Source organism: Mytilus californianus, unplaced genomic scaffold (genome assembly GCF_021869535.1).
Source record: "Mytilus californianus isolate M0D057914Y unplaced genomic scaffold, xbMytCali1.0.p SCAF_38, whole genome shotgun sequence".
In the NCBI taxonomy this organism is placed as follows: domain Eukaryota; kingdom Metazoa; phylum Mollusca; class Bivalvia; order Mytilida; family Mytilidae; genus Mytilus; species Mytilus californianus.
In genome coordinates this window covers 1,443,984-1,470,300 of record NW_026262688.1, presented here as the reverse complement: position 1 = coordinate 1,470,300, position 26,317 = coordinate 1,443,984, and the positions used below count along the sequence as shown (strand labels likewise).

The 26,317-nt window shown below is 32.9% G+C and overlaps 1 protein-coding gene and 1 long non-coding RNA gene across 2 annotated transcripts in view; one reads left to right on the top strand and one right to left on the bottom strand.

Moving 5' to 3' along the window:
* The first annotated feature begins 1,104 nt into the window (after positions 1–1,104).
* On the top strand, positions 1,105–1,765 carry LOC127736828 (uncharacterized). Its single transcript, XM_052247418.1, has 2 exons — positions 1,105–1,618; positions 1,665–1,765. The coding sequence occupies exons 1-2, from the start codon at positions 1,105–1,107 to the stop codon at positions 1,763–1,765; spliced, it is 615 nt and encodes a 204-aa protein (XP_052103378.1).
* A 20,609-nt stretch (positions 1,766–22,374) lies between these two features.
* Positions 22,375–26,317, bottom strand: part of LOC127736852 (uncharacterized) — a 34,226-nt gene continuing 30,283 nt past the window's right edge. Inside the window, exon 5 of the long non-coding RNA XR_007999222.1 lies at positions 22,375–24,063. This is a non-coding gene — a long non-coding RNA (uncharacterized LOC127736852). The remainder of the gene's footprint in view (positions 24,064–26,317) is intronic.

The window sequence follows — 26,317 nt, the reverse complement described above, 5'->3', positions numbered from 1 at the left end:
TATCTTAAAATGTCCTGTACCAAGTCAAGAATATGGCAGTTGTTATCAAATAGTTCGTTTCTATGTATGCTGGCGTTTGTTTTTGTTGCACTTCAGTGTTCCTGTTGTTCCTTTGTTTTCCTCTTATAGTTGATGTGTTTCCCTCTGTTTTAGTTTGTAACCCGGATTTGTTTTCCCTCAATCGATTTACGACTTTTGAACACCGGTATACTACTGTTGCCTTTATTTATATAAAGGCGGTGGTATAAACAAAATAAAAATAAATAAACAAATAAATGAAAAATAGAAAAATAAAAAAAAAAAAAAAAAAACCTGTGAAAATATTTCGCCCTTATGGTTGGGCTGAAATAATGAACCGTGCCCAATTAGTTGGGCTTCTGTTGATATGCCCTATTTGTTGGACTTTTGTTTTAATGCTCTATGTTTGGGGCTGCTGTTATAATATCCTATGTATAGGGTAGCTGTTTTAATGCCCTATGCATTAGTGTGCTGTTTAATGCCCTATGTATTGGGTTGCTATTTTAATGCTGTATGTGCCCAATGTATTGGGCTGCTGTTTTAATGCCCTATGTGTTGGGCTGCTGTTAATACTGTGTCCAATTTTCATTTAGATTGGAAGTTTGTGTATGACGATTTGATTGACACTGTAGTTGTGAGTATTCTGTAGGCAAGACATCTATCAACGAAATATGCATATTTTTGTTATTTACATTTAGGATGCTAGTTTTTGTCATTTATTAGTGAGAATGGCCTTTCAATTAGCATATGCTGAAGCAGTTGGTAATATTACTGTTATAGCATTACAGCTATATGGTTACTTCATATATTTTGTTTATATGTATTGTTAGAAATTTATTTTTTAGATATATATTTTAGAAAGTAGCCATTCCTAAAACAAATCCTGGACAGTCTAGAAAAGGCAAGAATAAAGCCCAGAGAACGGAGTCTCCATCCCCTTTTTCCTCTGAAGCAGAAGAGGCTTTAGTAGCCAGGATTACTGAGTCCGTTATCCAGTCGATGCATAGAAGGGAGCCAGTAGAGGAAATCCCTGCTGTTGAGCAAGAGGATCATATTTCTGAAATTGGTGAGCAAGAAGGGGTGGAGATGGATGACACAGAACATGAGTGGCAAGTAGATCTGCCTGTAACTAATTCGTTATCTACTCCTATAGCAGCAATGGTAGACCCAGGCATTAAACAAAAAATTTGGCAAGATAAATATATTGATCTTTCTTTATTGTTACCACAAAATTGTTTAGCAAATTCCAAGAAAAATGGCTTGCAGTTTCAAGTGTCTGGGAATTCAACCATGTCACTGGTTCCTAACAGGCCTAGGTTTATTATTTCATCTATTGAACAGTGGACAACAGCTTTTTTAAGATTTATGGCAATTTATAGTGAAAAATTCCCAGAGTCCACTGCTTACTTGGCGAAGCATGCAGAACTTGTTAGGGATTTGGCTTCCACGCAGTCAAGTAACAATACTTGGCTGACATATGATCAGCAAGTCCATATGGACAGACAAATAAGAGGAGTGCCATGGCATAGTTTAAACATGGAATTCTATATTATAGCAACAATGCCCCAACAGGGGAGTCCCCAGGGATGTCGTCCTTTTCGTCCCTTTTGGGAACCGTCAGTGGAATTCCTCCAAAAGACAAAAAGGGTTTTCAACGAACGAAACGTTGCCAAAAGGGGTGTGTTGGAACTATAATAAAGATGGATTTTGTTGCATCAAAGTTTGCAAATTTGCCCATCGTTGCTGAGGATGTAAAGGCAATCCTCTATTATCAGATGTGCCAAACGAGTTGCTCCGTCAAAACAACAACACCATTCAACACCCAAGCCCGATCCCAGGAACAAGTAATTATGAAACTCACTTAAGTCATACTTGGAAATCGGTTGTCACTCCTATTTGCTCTAAAACTTTAAAATTTTTACTTATGGGATATCCTAGTCAGGATGCAAATTATTTGGTATCTGGGTTTGAGAAATGTGTTCATCTAGGTTACGAGGGGTACCTCGGGAACAAATGATGTCAAATAATTACAGTCAGCTTGTCAACTCCCAGATGTTGTAGATAAACAAAAAACTGTCAAAGGAAGTTAGTCTTGGTAGAATTGCTGATCCTTTCTCGGAAATTCCGTTTAAAAATTTACAGGTTTCTCCTATCGGAGTGGTTCTTAAAAAGGAGGAAGGTCAATTTAAATTGACACACCGCTTGTCTTATCCCTCGATTCATTCTGTAAAGGATCATATTCCTGGTGAATCTAAAAGTGTTTCATATGTTGCAGTAGATGATGCTGTCCGGCTGATAGTATTACTCGGTCGTAATTGTAATCTCGCCAAGTGCGATATTGATAGTGCATATAGAAATATTCCTGTTAATTATTTGGACTATGAATTATTAGGTATGAATTGGAAGAATCAGTTTTATCTTAACCGTTGTTTAGCAATTGGTAGTTCTTGTTCTATTTTTGAAAAATGTTCAAAAGTTTTGCAATGGATAGCCCAAAACAGGCTAAATATCAGGATATGATTCATATTTTAGATGATTTTCTTTTTGTAGGTCCTGCAAACAGTAATGTTTGTGGGGAAAGTTTAAGATTGTTTTTAAATCTCTGTAAAACATTCGGAGTTCCAATTAACATGATTAAGGATGAAAAAACTGAATATTACTGTACTTGTCTGGTATTCTTAGGTATTGAATTGGATTCTGTCCTCATGTAAGCAAGGTTACCAGATGATAAAATTAGAAAAATTGAGGCTGCTTTGCAGGCTATGAAAGTTCGAAAAAGGGTTACTTTACGTGCGCTTCAGTCATTAATTGGTCTGTTTAATTTTGCGTGCTGTGTTGTTGTTCCAGGGCGAGCCTTTTGAATGCGATTGATAGATTTGACAAAGTATATCTCCAGGCCTCACCACTAGGCTTATTAAAGAAAATCGCTCAGACCTATTAGCTTGGTATATGTTTATTAATTACTTCAATGGAAAGGCATTGATGCTCGACTATGTGTTGATGTCATCTGTTAAATTGCACCTTTACACAGACGCAGCTGGAGCTATTGGATATGGTGTTATTTTCAAGTCGCATTGGTTTTATATGCGCTGGTCAGATTCTCTCAATGAGTGCACAATTACGTTTAAAGAGCTCTTTCCCATTGTGCTTGCAGTTAAAGTCTGGGGTCATTTATTTATAATTCTTGCTTGTTATTCCATTCTGATAATCAGGTAGTGGTATGGATTGTCAATAAACAAACCTCAAGAGAGCCTATGGTTATGAAATTAGTGAGGCGACTTGTTCTGACATGCATGCAATTGAACATATTAATGCGTGCCGAACACATTCCTGGAGCACATAATATTCTACCGGATCTGCTTTCACGTTTTCGTATTCAGGAGTTTCACAGACTGGCCCCTTTTATTGACACGTTTCTAACAGGGTTACTAGAAGTTTGTTAAACACTTCAAGCCTGCTGATAGACGCTGCTATTGCACCTTCTACCAAAAAAAGTGTATGGTAATGCTTTAAGAGTATTTCATTCTTTTTTGAGTAAAGTTTTTCGATATCATACTCTATTTAATTGCTCACATGAATTGCATCTTCTTATGAGGATGGAAAGTCACAAAACACTATAAGTACTTACTTTGGTGCATTATCTTACAATTTCAAAATCAATCGTCATCAGGATTTGTGTTCAAATTTTTTAATAAAAAAAATGATTTGTGGTGCTAAGCGTTTATCAGCAGCTCCTGATGTGAGGCGCCCTATTACTCTTTCTGTTCTCCGTGACATTATCAGGGCATTACCATTTGTCTGTAGATCTTTCTATCAAAAATAAAATGTTTTCGTTGATGTTTTAATGGCATTTCATGCTTTCCTTCGTATAGAAGAGATAACGATTAGGAAGAAACAAGAAAATCATAATTTGATTTATTTGGAAAATCTGACATTTAAAAATTTTGGTTCTGGAAATCCGTATTTAATTTTAAAGATGTCCAACTTTAAACATAATTTGTCTAAACAGCCTGTTCAGTTACAGACTCAAGTTGAACCTGACTTTCTTCCTGTAAAGAAAATGAGAGAATTTTTAAAATTACGGAGAAAAGCAGCAGGCCCTCTTTTGTTTGCTACAGAAATACAAGACCTATTTAAAAATCTGAAATTTGTAATATCTTAACATTGGCGCTTTCGTCTGCTAAGTATGATACACAGTTTTACAAGTCGCACAGTTTTCGTATTGGTGCTGCTACAACAGTACACATGTTAGGTATTCCTGATTCAAAGAATCGGGCATTCTGATTCTTACAACAGATATACATGTATTCGGGTGCCATTGTTGCCTTGCCTTCTGATGGTTTAGAAATCTTTTCATAACCGTACAAAGTCGGTTATCTTTTAATTTTATTAAGTTTAATAAAGATATGAGACGTACTTAGGCTTAGATAGCTTGTACATTCATTTTTGTATTATTTTTTTTTTTCTCTCAAGACTGTCTGAGGCGGCTTGGGATTTGCTTTATTCAAAGTTTTTGCATTTAATGTGTGAAAATACATCATTTATATAGTGACTTGCATTGTTAATGTTACACATGTTACAGTATTATTTTCTCTTTTTAGTGAAAGAGTGTAGCTTTCTAGTTACATTATGTTAGTTAGTCTGCAATGAGAGGATACATTTGTGTATGGAATGGTGACATTTGATGTTGTTCGTGGAAAAGCTGTGGATTATTCTGTAGTCTTGAATTGGAACAATAAAAAAAGACATTGCACATGGAAAAGTATCATAGTTTTAGAAAGTACTCTGCTGTTGTACACACTTAATAAGACTCAATATATGATGTCTTACCTGTTAAACAATCTGTAAGAACTAAATGTTTGTCCGCTATAAAAGGAAACACTATTACGGACAGCAACAACAGTTTGGGAATTTAAAATGTACGTTTCTACCTGTTGGATAGACTTTTAAAATCGGCATGCTGAAGTTTTATACTGGATGCATTGCAAGGATACACATTGCTTGCTTTACGAAATTTGAACTTAGACTTGTGCTAGAACACCTTTGAACAGAATCGGATGAATATATTGCATTGAAGTTTTATAAGGAGTAGACTTATATATAAAAGACATTGGTCTACACTTCTCTTACAACAGCATTGTAAAGTGTATTATTATTCACAGTGCTGGATGTTAATATTAATTATGCCGTCCTGGTATTCCATACCGTTGTTTATTAAAAGACACAGCCCAAATCCGTTCATTAGTTCTACGGTTGACAGTTGCATCTTTTTTTAAGACTATGTTTCACCATTATCATGATTTATATGCACATTGTTGTAAGACGTTGCATGGCAAAAATTTGTTGCTAGGAAGATGGTGTAGAAATATTTTTGTTTTGTTAACAATAGTTTATAGTCTTTAGTATTTCTTTCTTTTTATCATAGTTGTTCATAGAAACTGGGTTATTCTTATATATTATCAGAGGCATACATCGGTTGGGGCAGCTGTTTGAATTTTCATGTTAAGACGTTTAAATTCAAACAGCTTTATAGGCGCTTTTTATGCCCCACCTTCGCTCTAATAATAACAGATGAACCAATCACTATTTACAGTCTAGTCATATGCATGGTTTTACCATATTGGTTACATGAATAATTTTGATATTTTTGATATTTTATATAATTTGTTTTTTATATCAAATTGTACATGTGTTCTCTTGTTTGATATTGGCATTCTATATTAAATGCTCATTTTCGACATACAACTTGTGTTGGGTTTTATTTAGAGCGAACTAGCTCCTGTATGCCTCTCTGTATATCCTTGTTGAACCCGTATTACATTGGCGGGATCATAAAGGTAATTATGTTGAGCATAAATGATTTATGGTCCCTCAATACTGCCAGGATTGTTGCTATTGTTTTACCAGGTCCCTTTTGTTTAGATTGATAGCCGATCGACCAATGAAATGTTTCCTTTCGGACAACACCTTCATTTAGGAAACAAAGAAGTGAAATTTTATCCCAAGAAAAAAATAATTCGTCGATTTTCCGTTTTCCTCCCCTACCTCCCTCCTTTTATACCAAAACTGTTTTATTTGAAAAGGTGTAAATTTGTGTTTTGTTTTGATTGTTTGTCTCATGTTGTTGGTAATTACATGAATTAATCAGTATTTGACAGTCTAGTTATTTCTATATCCATGTTTGCGGGCGCTTTTTATGCCCCACCTTCGCTCTAATTATATCAGATGAATCAATCACTATTTACAGTCTAGTCATATGCATGGTTTTACCATATTGGTTACATGAATAATTTTGATATTTTTGATATTTTTTTTTAAATTTGTTTTTTTATATCATATTGTACATGTGTTCTCTTGTTTGATATTAGCATTTTATATTAAATGCTCATTTTTGACATACAACTTGTGTTGGGTTTTATTTAGAGCGAACAAGGTCCTGTATGCCTCTCTGTATATCGTTGTTGTAACCGTATTACATTGGCGGGATCATAATATTGATATACAGCTATAAGCATGCGCTCATTATGTAGATATTTACAATTTTGGTGTCACACATGATCATGTTTTTTCTCTGACTGTTGATGGCGTCTTGACATCAAATCCATTAGTTGTAGACTGATTGATTTTTTAGTCGTAGATTCATGATTTTGTATTAGTTGTTAGTGACGCGGAATTAATTAACAGTATCTGCGAGTACTCTCAGATTTGTATTTCATGTCTTTAGTGTTTTTGTATACTTTTTTTGTGTAGTGTACCGATCTAACGAGTAAAGCCCGTTTCAAATGATTTTGATAGTTTATTCTTATGTTGTGCTGTGCCACCACTATCCCATGTTAAAGGAATGTTTGTACCCCCGCATACATGTCTAACCTGGTAACAATATGTATCTACCTGTCCAAGACTAGACCCTGCAATCCAGTGGTTGCCGTTGATGTTTTAGTCTTAGATTCATGATTTTGGTTTAGTTGGTAGTGACGCTGTACCAATATCAGGAATATGACAGATGTTTTCCATTGGTTTGATGTGTTTGAGCTTTTGATTTTGCCATTTGTTAAGGGACTTTTCGTTTTGAATTTTCCTTGGAGTTCGTTATTTCTGTTATTTTACTTTTTGTTGCTGTATATTCCAATTTTTTGGTGTAATACTTAGTACATGAATCTTGCCGTTTATTTTCACGATGGACATTTTTAACATTAGTTTATTAATATCAGGACTTTTTATAGCTTGCCATGCGGTATTGGTATTTTTAATTGTTGAATCCCGTACGGTAACATAAGGTTGGTGACTTTTGCGTCCTATTTTATATTGTTTATAAATTGGCTCTTCGATTTAGTATGTATCTAATCATTTGTTATCATACAGTTGATTCATGATGAAGTTTCATCCCTGTAAGTGGCTTTTTAAAAGTTATGTACCATCTAGTGATATAAAAAAGGAAATATTAGTTAGGATTTTTTTGAATTTAAGAAGAACGTAATGAAGCACAGTGAAATTCCATTTATGATCAATAAACGATGTACAACGCATCACACATGTCACAATGATTGAACATAGTTCCATGTAATTGTTTGAGGTATAATATTTTCTTACGTGAATCAATTTTAAAAAGAGACATAATATGTCAAAAGGTGATTCAAACTTAAAAGTAGAAAAACTTACAACGCCTTGGTAATAAACGTATAAACGACGAAAAGACGTACACGTCTACAAAATGCTAGATAGAAACTGAAGATTGAACAACACGAACTCCACCATAAACCCGGGGAACTCCGGTTTTCCGAAAGAATAAACTGCTCTGTTTCCACATATTGCACCCATCATGCATCTCATGCAAGTACAGATCTAGTGATAATTCTAATTAGTCGATGTTACGCACACAATCGTACTATCTTCAAGAAGATGCATGAAATACGTAATATATGCTGGACGTTTAGTAGCAATTGATAAGTGATTTCGAAAATACAAATGATATCTAATGCTTCCTCATTAAGCATGCGTTGTTGGATAAAAAGCACAAAAGGTTGTTGAATTGCTTGAAGCCATCATTTGTTAGAATAGTGAAATGCGGACTGTTGCAACATGGAAGTTATCTAGTAGTGTGCATGTTCAGTAAATACAAATCCATCATGATTGTGATATGTCATCGACGTGCACTCGTGCTTAATCTGCCTGCAAGACTTCAGATTCGACGTTGAAACATATTTTACAGTCTGGGTCTTTTTGGTTGGTGGCGTGAGTCCTTGCTTTGTATTGTTTTAATTTATATTTAGCTTTCCGAATTATAAAATTGTAATTCGAAGTCAACTGTGGCCGCACTGGTAAAGTGTATATTTTTTGTACTGCTGCGGCAATCCAATTTTCGCGATCATATAGGGCATGCTTTTTGGGATAACAGTTTGTGCAATTACTGTAAAGGTGTATACATACACATACATACTTAAAGGTAAAGGTGTAAGGGAATTGCATTTTCACAATTTGCCTTTAAGAGTTTAACAACAAGATTACCGTATGAATAGTGTAAACTTTTAACGTAAAGGTCAAGAAAATAATTTGTTGGTTTTTTTTGTTTTTTTTTTATTGACAAAGAATACGTTTAATGGCTGATTTTTTTATCATTTGTTAATAATTTGTATTTTCAAAGACTGCATCCTCATGATCCTGTTCATTCTAAATCTAAAGTTGTTGTTGTGTATGAAATGTGCACATGAACCGGACGAAAAATATTATAACATGAACTTAAAACAACTCGTTCAATTAGAACAAAACTATGTACATTTTTGTCTAAGAGTACAATGAGTACCGAGAAAAGCCTTTTTATTAAATTATTTTAAAATATTCATCGTCAAAAGCAAATTGTCAAGCATTATTAATTGTTTTCTTACTTAAATCGAAAACAGATTTTATCACTTGATCTGAAATGATTGCAGGTCAACAATCGGTATATAATGTGCCTGTGTGATTGTACTTGATGAAAAGCATCTTAATTTTTTTTTAAATCCACAGTAAGATAAAAGATTGATCTTTTTAAAGCATTAATTTGCATCCCTGCTTCCTGCAACATTTTGTTGGGAACAAATCATAAAAATTGGAAACAATGTCACCAAAAAGAGAAAGTTGGCTACACCTTTTTTATGTTCAGGCATGAATGTGTTGACTGTTTTGTCTTGAACACGTATAACAAAATCGGATTAAACATGTTAAACATGTTAAAGTCTACAAAAGACTCATCAGTGACGCTCGAATCAAAAAGGTTAAACTGAGGTCAGCGCTAATTGACAATAATGTTGGACCGAAGTTTTCTCCAGTCTTTGCTTTTATTTCTGAAAAACCGTTATTTATAATCCGAACCTACCAGTCTTTGTTCCTATTTCTTAATGCCACGTGTTTTACATTAAAGCTGTAAATCGCTCATCTAGATGTGTTTTGACATCGCTGTTTGTTGATTCTATCTTCTGACGTAGTATATCCTTTTATCAACTTTACAGGTTTTCCTTTATGTGTCTTTTACTGTTATGTTCCTCTTTGTTCTTTGACTCTTAATGTTGCTCGGTATTCGTGCATCCAGCTTTTGGAATATTTTAGGCTGTGCATTCTTGATGTGGGTGCGGGCTAGAGAATTTAAATAGTTTTTTTTATCATTTTACCTAATTTGTAATTTATTGGAAAACGATATGTCATTATGTTTTACTATCGACTTTAAGTACGATCAACTACAAAAACATTTTTGTCGGCGTCTTTGTCAGATTTATTTGTATGTTTGTATGAATTTTTAAGTCAGTTGTGTTGTATATCTATACTGCTTGTTTACCCAGGTGGCTGCCGGATCAAAATTATTGTTATGTTAACCATGTTAACAAATTATATCTTTTTGGTCACCCAGTTGTGTCAATATAACGGAACTTTAAACAACTGTGATACAAGTTGGGAGGTATCCAGGTTTAACCCACCATCTTCTGTTCAAAATATCTGTACTGTGTCATGAATATGACAGTTGTTTTTCATTTGTTCTGGTAGTTTATATAGTCGGTCGTTTGATTCTTTCAGGGTTTATTGACTTCCCTCTTGTTACACTTACCTTAGAGATTGTTTGTTTGGGTATATTCCTTTTTGGGCTGAACCTAAGATTAGAGGCCTCTTGAAAAAATATTTAATAAGTTTGTAAGTTGACTCTTTATATAGAACAAATGTGCCCGTAACATTGCTTCTAGATCTGAATTTTGAAGGATCCCCTTTTATTGTGGTATTGTTACACACTCAGTTTTTTATGAAGACTATAATTGTTGCAAGTTCAAAACTTGTGAATTTAACATGTTCAAGTTCAGCATCTAAATTGTACTGTATTTCCTTGGTAACCGAAACAAGAATGAAATATGGTGTAATCGTGTGTTTTGCTTTTATGTTTGAAAATGGTTTTTGAGTATTAAAAGAAGTGTAGATAGACAACGACACACAGTTATTGCAATAGTTCACATAATAGTTTAGCTTAAAAAGTCGTCAATAACATTCACAAATCGTGAAAGTCCTTCGGTCATACAGATCAAGGACACTTTTTTTTCTGGTTTTGGCTACTTTGTGCCTTAGTTTTACTATGTAGATCATTCATTCCGACGGGTCAAGTCCAATTTTTCTGGTTTTGATTTCTTTGTGCTCTGATGTTCTGTAGTTTTATAATATCCTTTATTCTGACGGGTTAAATTATTTTTTTTTCTAGATTTGAACACTTTGTGCTGTTCCAAAGTTTTATAATTGATAGTTCATCAGAATTTAAAGGTAAATATATCTGCAAGAAATCTTATTTCGGTTCTAATCTATGAATTTAGTCTCTGTTGAAATCGAAAATTCAAACTTGGAAATTTAGACTATTCAGAAAATGGCTTTTTTCAGCGAGGAATTAAGACTTTTTCAGTATGTATCAAACATGGTGACATTCATCTATTTGCTTAGAACACGACGGGCTCGCTATGACGTGTCTAATTCTGGTTTGAAGAAAATGTCAGTATAAAATCGGAAAAAAATAAACTTTTACTTGTGAAAAACAGTTTTTTTTTGTATAATACAACTTAGAATACGAGTATATTTAAGCTAGATCAAAACTCAGCACAGAACAAATGAATTTTCATCTCTCTCTCCATTCCATCACGCTAAAAGTCAAGAAATGTGTCAATAATTCAAAAAATATTTCTTTTTTCCTAAAAAACATATCTTGACACGACAAACAGAGGGTTGATGTCTTGCGTAAGATAGCAAGATATCTATATCTTCAGAAACAATATTCAGCTTGTTTATTCAGGTAAATCAATGGTATAAATTAAAAATAATCATCAAATATATCAGGCTTATTTTCGAACTATAGTTTGAAGTAAAACAGGGCGATCCCCTAAGTCCTCAGCTATTTAACATAGCTATGGACCCGCTACTCGAAACCATAGCTGTGGAACAAAATGGCTGTAAGTGGGACGACAGTAGCTGGCAGCTAGAATCCTTTTGCTACGCTGACGACAACGCACTCCTAACAGGAGATCCTGCCGAAATGTAGGGCAACCTGAACATAGTTGAGGAGTTCTGCCAAGCAACCGGGGTGAGGTTGAACGTGAAAAAGTCAGCTGGCTTTGACATTAAGCCAAGGAGCAAAAGCAGCTATGTAATCAATGACCTCGAGCCAAAGTTAGTAGTAGATAACCAAAAACTGCCGTTGGTTAACCCAAGTGAGGGAAACAAATATCTTGGAGTCATGTTATCCTCATGGACGGGATGTATAAATGAAGACGTATTAGCCAAGTTGGAAACTTGGTGCGAGAGGATAGGCCAAAGTATATGAAAGCCACGGCAAAAACTGGAAATTCTAAAGTCGTATGCCCTAGCACGAGTGGCATACTATCTTTCCCAGGTGAACTACCCCCAAACAAATTTAAAGGAAATTGATTGCATGATTCGACGCTTTGTCAAAAAGTGGCTTCACCTACCAGCCTACTAGAAATAGTTTTGTTCATGCTTCAGCAAATTTGTTTCACTTGCGTTTCGTACGCATGAAATTCTTAAAGTGTTTTCATTTTTACAGCACTGAGCCGATACCACTGCTTGTTGACTATCAGTCCCCAAAGTATCTTCACCTAAGTAGTCAGTACTTCGGAACTGACATGATTTATAACAAACCTTTCTAAAATTATCCGTTTATAAATGCATAAATTATAAAGATACTAAGGTTTCAACTCCCTCAGGCAAAATTGGTTTCAGGTGCCCTTTTTGATCATATAGCTGTTTCGTTTCTTATACATCCATGACTTTCGGTTAAATATTAGATATTCAGTTTGTAGAGACACTGATGAAGATAAATCCAGAAAAGTGCCTCGGAAGCATGACATTTATAGATGTTGTTTTAATGTCTTATGCAGATCACTCCAAACGAAAGTCAACTGCATAAGAACCAATGGTTTTTTCTAGCTTCGGTTGATCTCAAATAGTGAAATGATTTGACCGTCGTATATTAAAATGAAACTGTATAATATAATCCCGGAAGTGTTCAAGGGAAACTGTTGGGTTGCTGTTGTGTTGATGTAATCCAAATTTGGATTGTTTATATTAATTTTGCATCATATTCTAACAATAACAAAATACAGACAGCTATATAGTTCTTATCTATTTATCCATTATGTGTCTACCATAGTCTGTGTTAGGATGTTAGTATGAATGTCGAAGATGCTAAATTTAAAATTACATTGTTAAGACGTATCTAAATATATCAGGTTTTTTTCAATCATTTTTAGCAATCAAATGTTACCAACCTTTGTGATGAATTAAGAAAGTTTTACAACTACGATTCATGCTGCTATTTATTTAACAAGAATATATTGGTTGATTGATTTATTGGTGTTAAACGCCACTTTCAGCAATATTGTGGTATTTCATGGCGGTTAGTTTTTGTTCTCGTGGAGGAAGCCGGAGTACTCGGAGAGAACCACCGATCTTTTGTAGGATAACTGACAATTCTAGTCAACTAAGATTGGAGTCACATGCGGGATTAAAACTCACAACATCTGTGTTGACAGGCTAGTCATACAGTAGTTTGACTACATAGACCACTTGGCAGCCGAGGCCCCAACAAGAATAGAAAAATAAAATATCATATGAAATGTAATTAACAGCTTATCCACCAGTTTGATCTATTAATGAGTTCATTATCATTTTATTATGTAGTGCGTAATTAACCACGAATTATCCGACCAAGACAGATATTCATGTGGCTTTACGTTTTTTCTTAAATAACAGAGTGTATTAAAAGTATAATTTTGACAAACTAGAGACGCTAAAGAGCTAGAGTCGCTCACCTAGTTATATGTTTATCTTCAACAATGGACACGCTCCAAGATTGTGGATAAGAAAAGCATTCATGACAACAACCTCTCTGTATTGTCTTGTATTTTATCTTTGCCCAAAGCACAAAAAAGTAAACACTCGTATTTTAAGTAAAATGATTCATGTATAATAAGACAACTGACAATCATATCTGTGCTGGCCTATTTGCGGATTTTGTCTTGCTGATCTTGGTATTTTTTAATGTTTCTATCTTTCTATTATAGTTCTTAAGAAAGCACAAAACAATTGGTAAAAATTGGGGCCAACTGACGATTTAGACCATTTGACTTATTTGTAGATCTTGTCTTGCTGATAATTATTGCAATTTAAATTTCCATATTTTTTATTAAAATTTTATTAAAAGAATTCTTAAAAATCGTTATTAAAGAGCAATAAATCCGATAAGGAATTGACTGACAATTCGACCATTTTGACTTGTTTGTATATTTTGTCTTTTATAATAAATATAGCAATAACTCCAATAAAGAGTCAAATGACGATTGAAGCCATGTTGACTTATTTGTAAATCCTGCCTTGCTGATCATTTAACTATTGAAATCATTCTCTTTCAATTATGATTTTAAATGAAATAAGCAAAATTACAAATAAAACATTCGTTAAATTCGTCATTAAATTGCGATAACTCCTATAAAAATTCATCAGACCGTTTTGATTAAAATTGACAGTGAGTATTTTATAGTACATGTACATGAAATACAATACATTACAATTTTAAACATATGTATATAAGTCAAGAAACAACCCGCTTTTAGAGGCTTATTATGCACTGTCGTTTCGTACGAAATATTATATAAATACATTTCAAAATCATATTAATTCTTATCATATATGAGGCTTGAATCTTCTAGGTAGTTTCAATATACTGTATCAGTTGTCTTTAATACTGTTAAGATACAGGTGAACGTATCTAAATATATATTGCTTTGATAATGTAAGGGATTTAGTTGTGAATGTAAAAATGACAGAAAACGCTTTCCTTAAACTTCAAAAGTAGTTATGTACCACTAGTGTATATGTACATGTATGCAAGGGCGATTCCAGGAAATTCTTTCTGTGTGCTAAATTTGCATGTTAAGAGCAATAGATTTACACGGAAAAGCAGGCGTATTAAAGTTGCCTCTCTTTGTTCGTATAACCCATGTATCAGCAATTGTATCATTTATAGATCTAGTCATGGATTTGTAATTAAAAGATAGACATTATATCAACTAGATTTGATTGAGTTATGACAGTTGTAAACTTGATTTTGATTTTTAAAAAATGAGTCAGCACAATTCTGTGTTTATACCATTTCTAATGTTAATACAATATAACAGAGAAAAAATATATGCGTATCTATCTGATACTATTTAACACAATTAGTAGAACACAAGCATTTGTACATTCAACAATGAACAGATCCTGCATGGTACAATGCAGCATGTTATAAAATATGAATAAATCTCAAAATCTGGAACATTTTTGCCCGTGTAAAAAAAGAGAAGCGAAAGATACCACAGGGACATTCAAACTCAGAAGTAGAAAATAAACTGACAACGCCATTGTTAAAAAAATGAAAACACAAAACACAACATAGAAAACTAAAGACTGAGCAACACGAACCCCTAAAAAAACTGAAGGTGATCTCCGGTGCTCCAGAAGGGTAAACAGATCCTGCTCAACATGTGGCACCCGTCATGTTGCTCATTTTATTACAAACCCGGTAATAAGTCTAATTCGGTAGGTCACATTCGGGGAAGAGGAGACGGGATTGTAGTTACGACAATTGGAACATATCCGCTATCATCTGTGAAACGGATATTCCTTAACGGTCACCTAACTCGTGATGGCGTCCGTAAAATGTACGAAGGGACGATTTTAACTTCATCACTTGGAACTCTTGGTTTAATAGCTTCCTTGTGAGCTGCAACCCTCTATCCAGGAAATCATGATAGGAAATACAAGTCCTGGAATATCGTCAGTTTCGCTTATTGATACCCCAATGATAGTGCGGCCAAGATTTTTAAAGTTGGCACAGTATTTCAGAGGAGACAATTTTAATTTGATATGACCACAAGTTCATTGTTAACTTTCTTTACAAAAAACTCTAAAATGAGAATCGTCCATGTTTAGTGAACTGTGTAATTGAGATCAAATTCATAATTTGACACAAATTTTAAAAGTTTGCTTCTCAATGAATATGTTTACCCCCAGTTTGTGGTGGGGTTCGTGTTGCTCAGTCTTTAGTTATCTATGTTGTGTGTTTTAGTACTATTGTTTGTCTGTTGGGCTTTTTCTTTTTTAGACATGGCGTTGTCAGTTTATTTTTGACTTATGAGTTTGAATGTCCCTTTGGTATCTGTTTGCCTCTTTTTTATGAAGTTTCAAATCTATTAGATGGTAAAGTATCTGTTGGTGTTGGAAAAACTCATTACAATAAGTAAAATATATTATGAAGTACATACAAAGTAGTTCTTCTTAGATATGAATCAACTACATAACAAACCAAGGACAAACTAGAATATAAATTATATACAGCGAACAATCGGTTTATATGTTTTGATAGAGAAGTTCATTTTGCTAATATACTTACACATACAATTGAATTCAAAAGAAAATTTATAATGCAGAACAAACTGTAGAAAATAAATACAATAGAACCTGCCTTAATTAAACCTAAGTTAAACTTTTTTTGTCAACAATTTTGAAATAAAGACTTGCAGAATATGTGTGATTTTGCAGGATTTCTATCAAATAAAGATTTTTTTTTTTAGACTGCGACATCACAGTATTTCACTTCAATGAATGTAATAGAAAAGTATATAACAGCACACCTGTATGAGTGATAATTACAATACAACGACAAAAGTGCTTATTACAACAAAAAGACAAACATTATATATTACAACATGCAGATACGTGTGTGTTTATAATACACAGTGCATATAAAATCAATTGCATAAACTAAATGCCTATACTAACAAATTACATATACTTTACATATACACTGACCCATAACACACACTCCATCCATACACTGACCACGAATATACACTCCATATATATACTGAACAATTGTTAAAACTCTTTACATATATTGAATATGATATACAATCCATAAATTCTACGACCAATGACGTAGATTCGATACATATACTGACCAAGTATATACAATCCATACATGTGTTGACCAATTAAATACAGTCCATACATATACTTACCAATTATGTACACAACATACATGTACTGACAAACTACATACACTCGTTAAATAAACCAACCAATAACATACACTTCAAACATTATTATATACACTCAATTAATACTATATACTGACCAATTATACAAACTTCGTAATACACTGACTAATTACAGGAGTAATACCACAATTCTGTTTCACCTAATAGTCTTTGTTAAATTTGCACTTTTCAAAAAATTGTGAAGAATTCATCTTTGTTTCAAATAGTGAAATACTTGGCATGAGTAAAGTTTTATCCGGTCCAGTACTACAGACAAAATTTCACATAACGTTTCATTGCATATAAGATAATAACCATCACTGGAATTTAACCAATAAAATGTTCACCCCTTTTTTCCCTGTTTACAAGCTTTAGTAACCATGTAACCTCAAGTTTCCAAAATATTTTATAGAAAAATCAAATAAAAAAAGAATGGTGCTTGGAAACACCTAAGATATATGTTTATGACTCAGAATCTTTTTACTGCAATGAAATTTAGGATTATTTTCCTACACATGTCAAATTCAAGGGAATATTTTTTTCGACCCTTTTTCGTATGCAACCGGATGTGACGTAATATGATTTGGTGGTGTTACACCTACATACACTCTAAACATATATTGACAAATAACACACACACCATACATATATTGACAAATTGTATACACTCCATTTTTATACTGACCAATTACCTATACATTAATCAATAATATACACTCCGCGCAATATTGGCCAAATAGTATTTACATTGTATTTGTGAACTACTATTTTAATATGATAAGCAAAACACAAAATCATTAATATTTGCATTTATAAAAACCTCGCAATAATTTCTGATTTCACAGTTTGTACACTCAAATGCGAAATAATCAACATCACCTTTCGTAGGTCCTTTTATACTGACACAATTCTTACATTGAAACTATTGTTTCCTAGTTGTAAAATTCACAGTTTACGAAATGATTACTTTAGTTGCGATGCTTTCAATTGGAGATTTTCCTCAAGAAGATTAATAATTTTCAAAAATGGAAATTTACGGGCAATATCAAGTGGTGTCTGACCTTTCTTATTATACATTTCAACATTTGCATTCCGTGCAAGTAATAGTTTTACAATTTCAATTTTTCTTGCATATCTGTTGTGATATTTTGGGTTGTCCACATTTCGAGATAATATTAAAATATCCGTGTTACAAACCGTGTGTAAAGGTGAATTACCATCTTTTGTTTCACACTGGGAAACATCCGCATTGTTCTGCAGTAAAAGTTCTACTATATCTGAATATCTTTCTTGGCAGGCCATATACAATGGAGACTTTCCATCGTTGTCACACTGAGAGACATTCGCATATTTTTGCAGTAAGAGTTTCACTATGTCTATATGTCCTCCTCTACAAGCCACATATAGCGAGGACTGTCCACTTCAGCTACATTTAGAGACATCAGCATTGTTCTGTATTAATAGTTTCACTGTATATGTATCTCCATATGCACAAGCCTTATACAACGGAGATTTGTGATTACCGTCATACGTACAGACATCAGCATTGTTTTGCAGTAATAATTTCGATATCAATGTATGACCTAATTTACATGCAATACTTAATGGAGACTCGCCAAAGGTATTGCACTTACATATATCAGCATTGTTCTGCAATAATAGTTTCACTGTAGATGTATGTCCTCTCTCACTGGCCACATACAATGGAGACTTTCCATCAAAATCAACCTTAGAGACTTCAGCATTGTTCTGCAATAAAAGTTGCACTGTAGATGTATGTCCTCCTTCACTGGCTACATACAATGGAGATTTTCCATCAACGTTACACTGAGAGACATCAGCATTGTTCTTAAGTAACAGTTTTAACATATCTATATGTCCTCCTTCACATGCCACATACAATGGAGACATTCCAAACAGATTACGCTGAGAGACATCAGCATAGTTCTGCAGTAACAGTTTCACTGTATCTATGTGTCCTCCTTTACTAGCCACATACAATGGAAACAGTTTGAACTGATTCCACTGCGAAACATCAGCATTATGCTGCAGTAAAAGTTTCACTGTATCTGTATGTCCTCCTGCGCTAGCCACATACAATGGAGACTTTCCATCTAAGTTGCATTGAGAGACATCCGCTTTGTTCTGTAGTAACATATCAACTATACGTGTATGTCCTTTTTGACATGCCACATACAACGGAGACTCTTCAAAAGTGTTACACTGAGAGACATTCGCATTGTTTTCTAATGAGATTTTGACTATATCAGAATGTCCCCTTTGAGATGCCTTATGAAAAGAAGATCTGTTAACTCTGTCTGTCTTATTCACATTGCATCTAACATTTAAAATTAAGAACTTTACAATATCAAAGTTACCACCTGATGCCGCTTCTATTAAAGGTGTTGTACTTATGAGGTGCTCGAAATAACGGTGAACTGTATGGTCTTTTTTTTACTTTTCCACCTTCTTTGTCAATGTTTTTCAATACAAGTTTTGCATCATCACTCCTTTCAAAAAAGCTTATTAACTTCTCAGTAAATGACTTATATATTAATTGTGTATTATGGAATGTACTAGTAATGTCAAACGCTATTAAGTCATATAACAGTCTATCAAAATAAACCTCTTCTTGATGTTCCATTGGTACAATTGAAACATCATTTTCATGATTTTTCGATGAATCAAAGATGAAATGATCACGAATAAATACCGAAGAAGCATTTTTGATAAAACATTCTGTCAGAATCTGGCCACAGATTAAAGCTGCAATTTTATAGATTTTGTCATGTATTATTCTATACTCCGTGCCTCTCATTGTTAAATAAGTGCCATTTAACGTAGAAAAACCTGATTTTAAAGAATTTCTATGCATCTCTTTGCTAAGGTTTATGTCAAATTCTTTTACAATGTCTTCAATTTTGTCCTTCAATTCTGAAGGTGATCTTAATGTCAGCCAATTTATATCGAATCCACCGTCAAATAAGATACACAGAGCAAGAGCACAGCATTGATTTTTGTTTTCATAAATGATATTGTTTATGTTATCTTTAATACTGTTTAAAGGAGCTGTAAAAAGTTTCTTGACTTCTTCAGATGTTTTGTCTTTTGACATTTTGCAAAGCAAGGGAAAGAAATCAACGTTATCTATGACTTGTTTAACATTTTCAATTATATCATTTTGAAGGTACTTGTGCAGCATAACCATCCTTTCCGCTTGCAGAAGACAGAACTCTGGTGATAGTAAATTGCATTCGTTTTGTGTTAGAGATGTGAAACCTTTAAACTGTGAATCTTTATATATATGCAGTCTGCAAGTAATCAATATTTTTTGACCTGATACCTTGTCTTCATTTTTATTTCCAACATCATTTTCTGCAATTTTAAATATTTTCACCATGTAGTCTGACGTATCTCTCCATGTCTGTAACGTCTGTCTGTTGATTGTTTCCTTTCCACAAATGTCATCCACAACAAAGATTTGTTTTTTGTTTTCATCATAATAATTTATAATGTCTGTTGGTCCTGTTAAAACAGGTATTATCTCATATCCAAACTTGTCACGTAAGCGTAAAGCAGCATGGTGTATGTTTGAAGATTTTCCACAGCCCGAGCTCCCTGTCACAATAATACAGTTTTTTAAGGGTAAAGATCCCAGTATGTGAAGTGTGGCTCTTGTTTCGACAAAAGTAGTCTCCTCTTCCTCCCATTCTTGTATTTCTTGTCCGTGTTGAGTTTTAAAGAAAAAAATAACAACAACTATTGTTTAGTATTGCAAGTATGATTTTGAACATAAACTAAAGAAAAACAATGTCCGGTTGTAAGATATTGTTGTCAACATAATGGAATTCTATGCCAATGTCTTACAAGTGAGAGGTTTAGCTAGATATAAAACCAGGTTTAATCCACCATATTCTACATGTAGAAATATCTGTACCAAGTCAGGAATATGACAGTTGTTTTCCATTCGTTTGATTTGTTTGAACTTTTGATTTTGCAACTTGAGGACTTTCCGTTTTGAATTGTCCTTGGAATTTTTGGTTATTTTTCTATTTTACTTCTTTTGCAAAGAAGAAACGCATTTGCAATGGAACAATCCCGTGTGTTACATTAACTGAAATAACCAATGTTTATTCTTTCTGATAGAATGTTCTGAGAGAATCAAAATATATTTTATTTAGTAATAAAATTGAATTAAATCATGTTGATTCAACATTCCATTGCATGATATTCAGCACAGCTGTTTGATATAGTATACGTTTAACCTTTCAAAAAAACAATATGTGAATATGTGTATGTGGGTTTTTTTTCTAATGTCCAAATCATCAAGGTCCTTAATTAAAGGAACATTTCCAATACAACCTAAAGTAAAAGTTAAATTTTTGCAGCTGCTTAGAATAAGAAAAAAAAGACCAACCAACCTAAAAGTTGATAAATGAACCAAGTTAACATGCTGAGGCAGACTTTTAAAGTGCTATCTTACATTATTTTAAGTCCTAATCCAATTTTGGGCAACATTGTGTATTTGCTGCGCTTATAAGGCCAATATATACTAGTCAACAAAGGTAACGATACACAAGATTGAACTCCAGTTTATCATAAAATATAATAAATAGAAAAAACTGTTAAACTATCCATGGAAAAACATGCATTTGCACAGCAAATGCTTATGATTAAAATAATTTTGCCAAATTGGAAAGTGAGAGATATACCGTTTTATTGAACAGAGGGACCAAATTTATTTTTTGGAAAATGATGACAAAAGTCGGCACTAAATTTTGAAGATAAGAATGAAGTATTCAAATATCTGCAAAGGCATTCAAAATTTTAAGCAGACCGTGTTTAAATTTCAAATTGTAAGTTCTAATATCGATTTTTGAATTTTTGGATGAAAATATGATTTTTTAATTACAAAAATTGCAAACAAAATTTCGCGTATTTACCTTAAATCAATTTGTTTTTATAAGAAAATGACACTGTTAATATTAGACCATTTGGGCAATTATTTACCTTGGTACAGTGTATCCAATTTCATTATATATGAAATACATTGCCTTGTATCGTTTCTTTTGTTGACTAGTATAGTAATTTAATAACCCCCCCATCTCCACCACAACCAGAATGTCAAATGATCGTCTCCTAATTTACCTGTTACTAAAACAAACTAGGGAACTAAATAATCGTAAAAATAAAGTATTACTCAACAGTTAAATACATATCTTTTCAACCCTGTTCGACTAATAAAGTTTTGTTGTTGAGAACTTTTTGATGCTCTCTACAGTTGTAGAGCAAGCCCCCGATTTCATCTTAAAATTTAGGAGATATGAGGTTGCAACAATTTTATTGATGTTGATTAATCTCTTCAACATATCACATCCTCTTATCAGCCTCTCTACTGGTAGAGATTTTATAGTCTGTGACTTGGTATTGAACTTTTATCTATAACCATGGTAATCAGACAATTGACCACAAGAAATATAGATGTGCACATTGTAAAAGAAACTTTAAAGAAATACAAGTGTACATGTATATTACAGACAGACTTAAATAATTTATAGGTATGATTTTTTGGTAAAAAGTAATGTTCTGTTTTCCGTTTTTTTATTTTTTAGATGAAAATGTTCTGATTGATATCAAAGACATTTTTATATCAATAAATTTTAAAATATCAAGATTTTTTGTATAAATCAAAAGTCTGCATTAGAAAAGAAAAAAAAAATCAATTTCATATTCAAGATAAAAACAATAAAGATTAAATGCATTCATAAAATAAAATAATAGACTTTGTGGTCCTTTCATGATAAAATAAAACAAAAACATGATAATGTGATATGAATATGAATCCAATCTTGTACAAAACTATTTGACTGAGCCAAATTTTTAACGAACTATTTCACAAGGTAATAGTCCACAGGAATACGTACCACTCTACCCAGACATATTATTCTGAAATAAGACACGAAGTATTTTCTCTTTCTCAAAATTATATAAGTGCATCATGCTAAGCAAAGACGTCACTAATAGCTTCATATACAAATTTTGACTCGACTAGGGATTGGAACCTAGACCCTCTGCGCTCAAAGCAATCCCAGGGGGGGTTGATATTTGTAGAAACGTTGATATATAACATGAGAAAAAATATACACAAAATAAACTACAATTTTAATGTCAAAATACAGTTTTCAACAAGTGACATTTGACTTTTAGATATATCAAGCTCTTTACTGTTCACGATTCCCTATAACTCAAGGAAAAATGTGTTTTTGTTTCAGATCATCAAATGCTAATGATAGTAAAAATTTACAAGAACTTCCGTTTGGGGAAGATAACAACGTAACAGTGCTTAAAGTTGATGAATTAGTAAGGTTTTTTAGAAAACATATAATAGAAGGAGTTAAAGCCATCAGAATAGATAACAAGAAAAATCAGAAATCTCCAAAAAAAAAATAAGAACTCGTTTGTGACATCATGTTTATTTTATTCATATAAATGACTATGCCTTTTGCCAAACAATTGCCTCAAAAATTTAACAAAAGTCCTTTGTGGAAAGAAAGATGACAGTCCAAAATCTATCTCAGAGCTTTACAAAGATATAGCAAATATATTTTTTTCTCTTCTAATAATACTGTTCGGTCAACAGTGAACTGGAGAGCTGTTTTGCTTTACTTTTCCTGTGCCATTAAATGAAAAACCCAAAGCCTCGTTTATCTGGTTACTTGAACAAGGCCAAAGTGTGGTATACGATATGTGGGACACACAGGACGGGAAAATTTTAAACGAGCACAGGAACATCTATACCGCTTCCGAAAACCTAAGAAATTCAAAGTATAATGTATTAACATTTCGGTAGAAACAATCGCAACATATCATATTTATAAGACTTCAACCACTCGAAAAGAACCAGAAACAACAAGGGCGCTCGCATACACAATTTGAAAATTCATGTAAAATTTAGGCGAGTGACAGTTTTAAAAAAAGACGCTTAGTTAACGTCTACGTAACACCGTATTTCACTATAATATATATTGCTGCTCAATCATCTGTATAACAAATGTGTGGAATATCAACTTACTGTCCCAGTAATTCTATTTTTTTTTTTGGTATTATAGAAATTGATCATTTTCAACGATAAATCTACATAGTATATCCTATTTATAAAGGCGCGCATGAAAATCAATGATGCTTCTATAGCTTCCTTCTGTTTGTATAAAAGGAAAAAAGCTAGTTAGTCTGTAGAACAGAATATGCAGTATACAGTTCACAAATTAAACACGATAAATGATGATTGCATTTGGTCAAAATTGTCGGTGTTATGATATTGAGATAATTCATGACAGAAAAAAATCATATTATTTACAATGAGGTTTCATGACGATTAAGAAAATAAGCATACCTCGAATATTCTTCGGAATATGATCGTCATCTTTTTTTTAAATTTCTGCCGTTATGCATTCTGAAAATAAATAGTTAATCTACAATATTACACTGCCAATGTACTTTTTAACTATTTTTTCAGGTAAAACCGACCGTATATAAAGGAGTATGGGCTTAAATGGCTCAAAATGGCCCTAGATTTACAAAATGATTAAAACAAATCAAACTGGTCATCATTTTCACCATAAATCATCAGAACAAGAGTCAAAAATTTCAAAACACTGTTTTTATATAACAAAACATGTTTAATGACGTCAAAATGGTGAGATAAAATGACGTCCTAATCGGGAAAATATGCAAAAATAAAGAACTTGGGGTGGTTTTCCTTTATTTTTTACCACCTCACCATGCTTGCACCAATTTGAAATTTTAACATTTAGTTCATACATATCACTCTTCAGAATAAAAAATCATCTTAGTGGTTGGTGCGATAGTTTATTTTAGATTTTTTTATAGCCAAGCAGAGCAATAGACTCACCGAATTTTGACTCCGGAATTTAAGATTTGTCGACAGGTTACCTACAATATGGTAGGACATCCTGGTATTTGGTCAAGTAAAAACAACTGAAGCATACATTTCTATTATAATTTTCGTAAGTATATCTATCTTTAATTTAAAGAAAACAATGAACCACATATTGTAAGGGATTCAAGGATACATGTCAATTCCAGGAAAACAGCTTATTTCTGGAAAACATTATATTCAATTCATCTATAAGATAGACATATAACATAACACAATCTTATCATTTCTAATGTTTCGGCTAATTTCAATTAAAAATTTTGTGTTCGAAATGGAAATAGCTTCTTTGGTATAAGGGATTGATCCAGGATTTAAAAAAAAGAAGGTGTGTGGGAGGAGGCTGTTCCACAAAACAGAATAGAATAAACCGAAAAAAGATATGAACGATTTTATGCTAAAAATTTGCGATTTATATTTTAGTTCACCGCTTGGTATCAAGAGTTTTAGTATTTTTGTTTAGTGATGTGTTATTTGAATTTGTTACTTACAGATGCGACTAAAACACACGTTTTAAACAAAAGGTGTAAAGTTACGAGAAATACATTTATATTAAAAGATACATAGAGAATGGTGCAATATGTTTTTCATATGTTAATATTGATAAAAAAAATAAAGAGATGTGTACTTAAATATTAGCCCAGTTACAAGATTGTAGGTAAAACTTATATGTTAATGCTTTCGTCATCCAGAAGTTCACATTTCTGTTTGCTAACAGATCCTTTGAGTCATAACCAAAATATGTATCATTATTTGACATAAATGGGCAACGGATTCGACGGATACAAAATTCAAGAAATAAACAGTATCCGACACAAAAAAAAATGTTACTTCTATTAAATTTCCATTAAGATTCGATAATATAGTGGATAGCATAAACATGTTGACAAATAAATAGGTCGAATGAGAGAAAGTTGCAACATGGGAGTTAATAAGCTATAACTGTCAAATTACAAAAGTTTACACAAAATCTGTAAATTTCATTAATACTGGGTATACTGAAAATAATATATCAGGGGTGCATGTATTTATTCTGTAAGCAGATGAAATAAGGAGCAAATTCACAATAAGATCAATGTTACATTGTTTTCCCACAAAAGTGCTCTACAAGTGCATTTTACAATGTGCATCGTAAATAATCGTTTTGTTTCCACATATATAGAATTTGAATCTTGTAAAATAGAAAACGACTTATCGTTGCTATGGGCATATTTTTGTTGCTAGGTATAAATTACAACAATTTTGCCCAAAAATATGCTTTGAATTGATTTAAATTTAACTAGTGTATACATGTAATTTACTGCATGTTAAACCGGTTTATTTTTTTTAATATAAAGATATTAAAGCTGTATATTTATATAAAAAAAGGAGATATGGTATGATTGACATGAGTGAGGTGTAATACCACCAAATCATCGTACGTCACATCCAGATGCATACGAATGGGTCGAAAAAAATATTCCCTTAAATTTGACAGTTGTAGAAAATTAATCCTACATTTCATTGCAGTAAAATATTTCAGGGTCATAAACATATTTCTTGGATGTTTCAAAGTACCAATATTTTTTATTTGGTTTTTCTATAGAATGGTTTGGAAACTTGAGGTTACAAGATCACAAAAGCTTGTACACAGGTAAAAAGAGGTGAAAATTTGATTGGTTAACTTCCGGTGATGGTTATTTTCTTATATGCAATGACATGTTATGTGAAATGTTGTCTATAGTACTGGACAGGATAAAACTTTAATCATGCC

What these genes read in the sequence shown, in the direction of transcription:
- LOC127736828 (XM_052247418.1), top strand. Translation starts at nt 1,105, where the DNA reads ATGGATGACACAGAACATGAGTGGCAAGTAGATCTGCCTGTAACTAAT. An exon ending in CCAGGGATGTCGTCCTTTTC is followed by an intron (nt 1,619 to 1,664) that starts GTCCCTTTTGGG and finishes AAAGACAAAAAG; the next exon opens with GGTTTTCAACGAACGAAACG.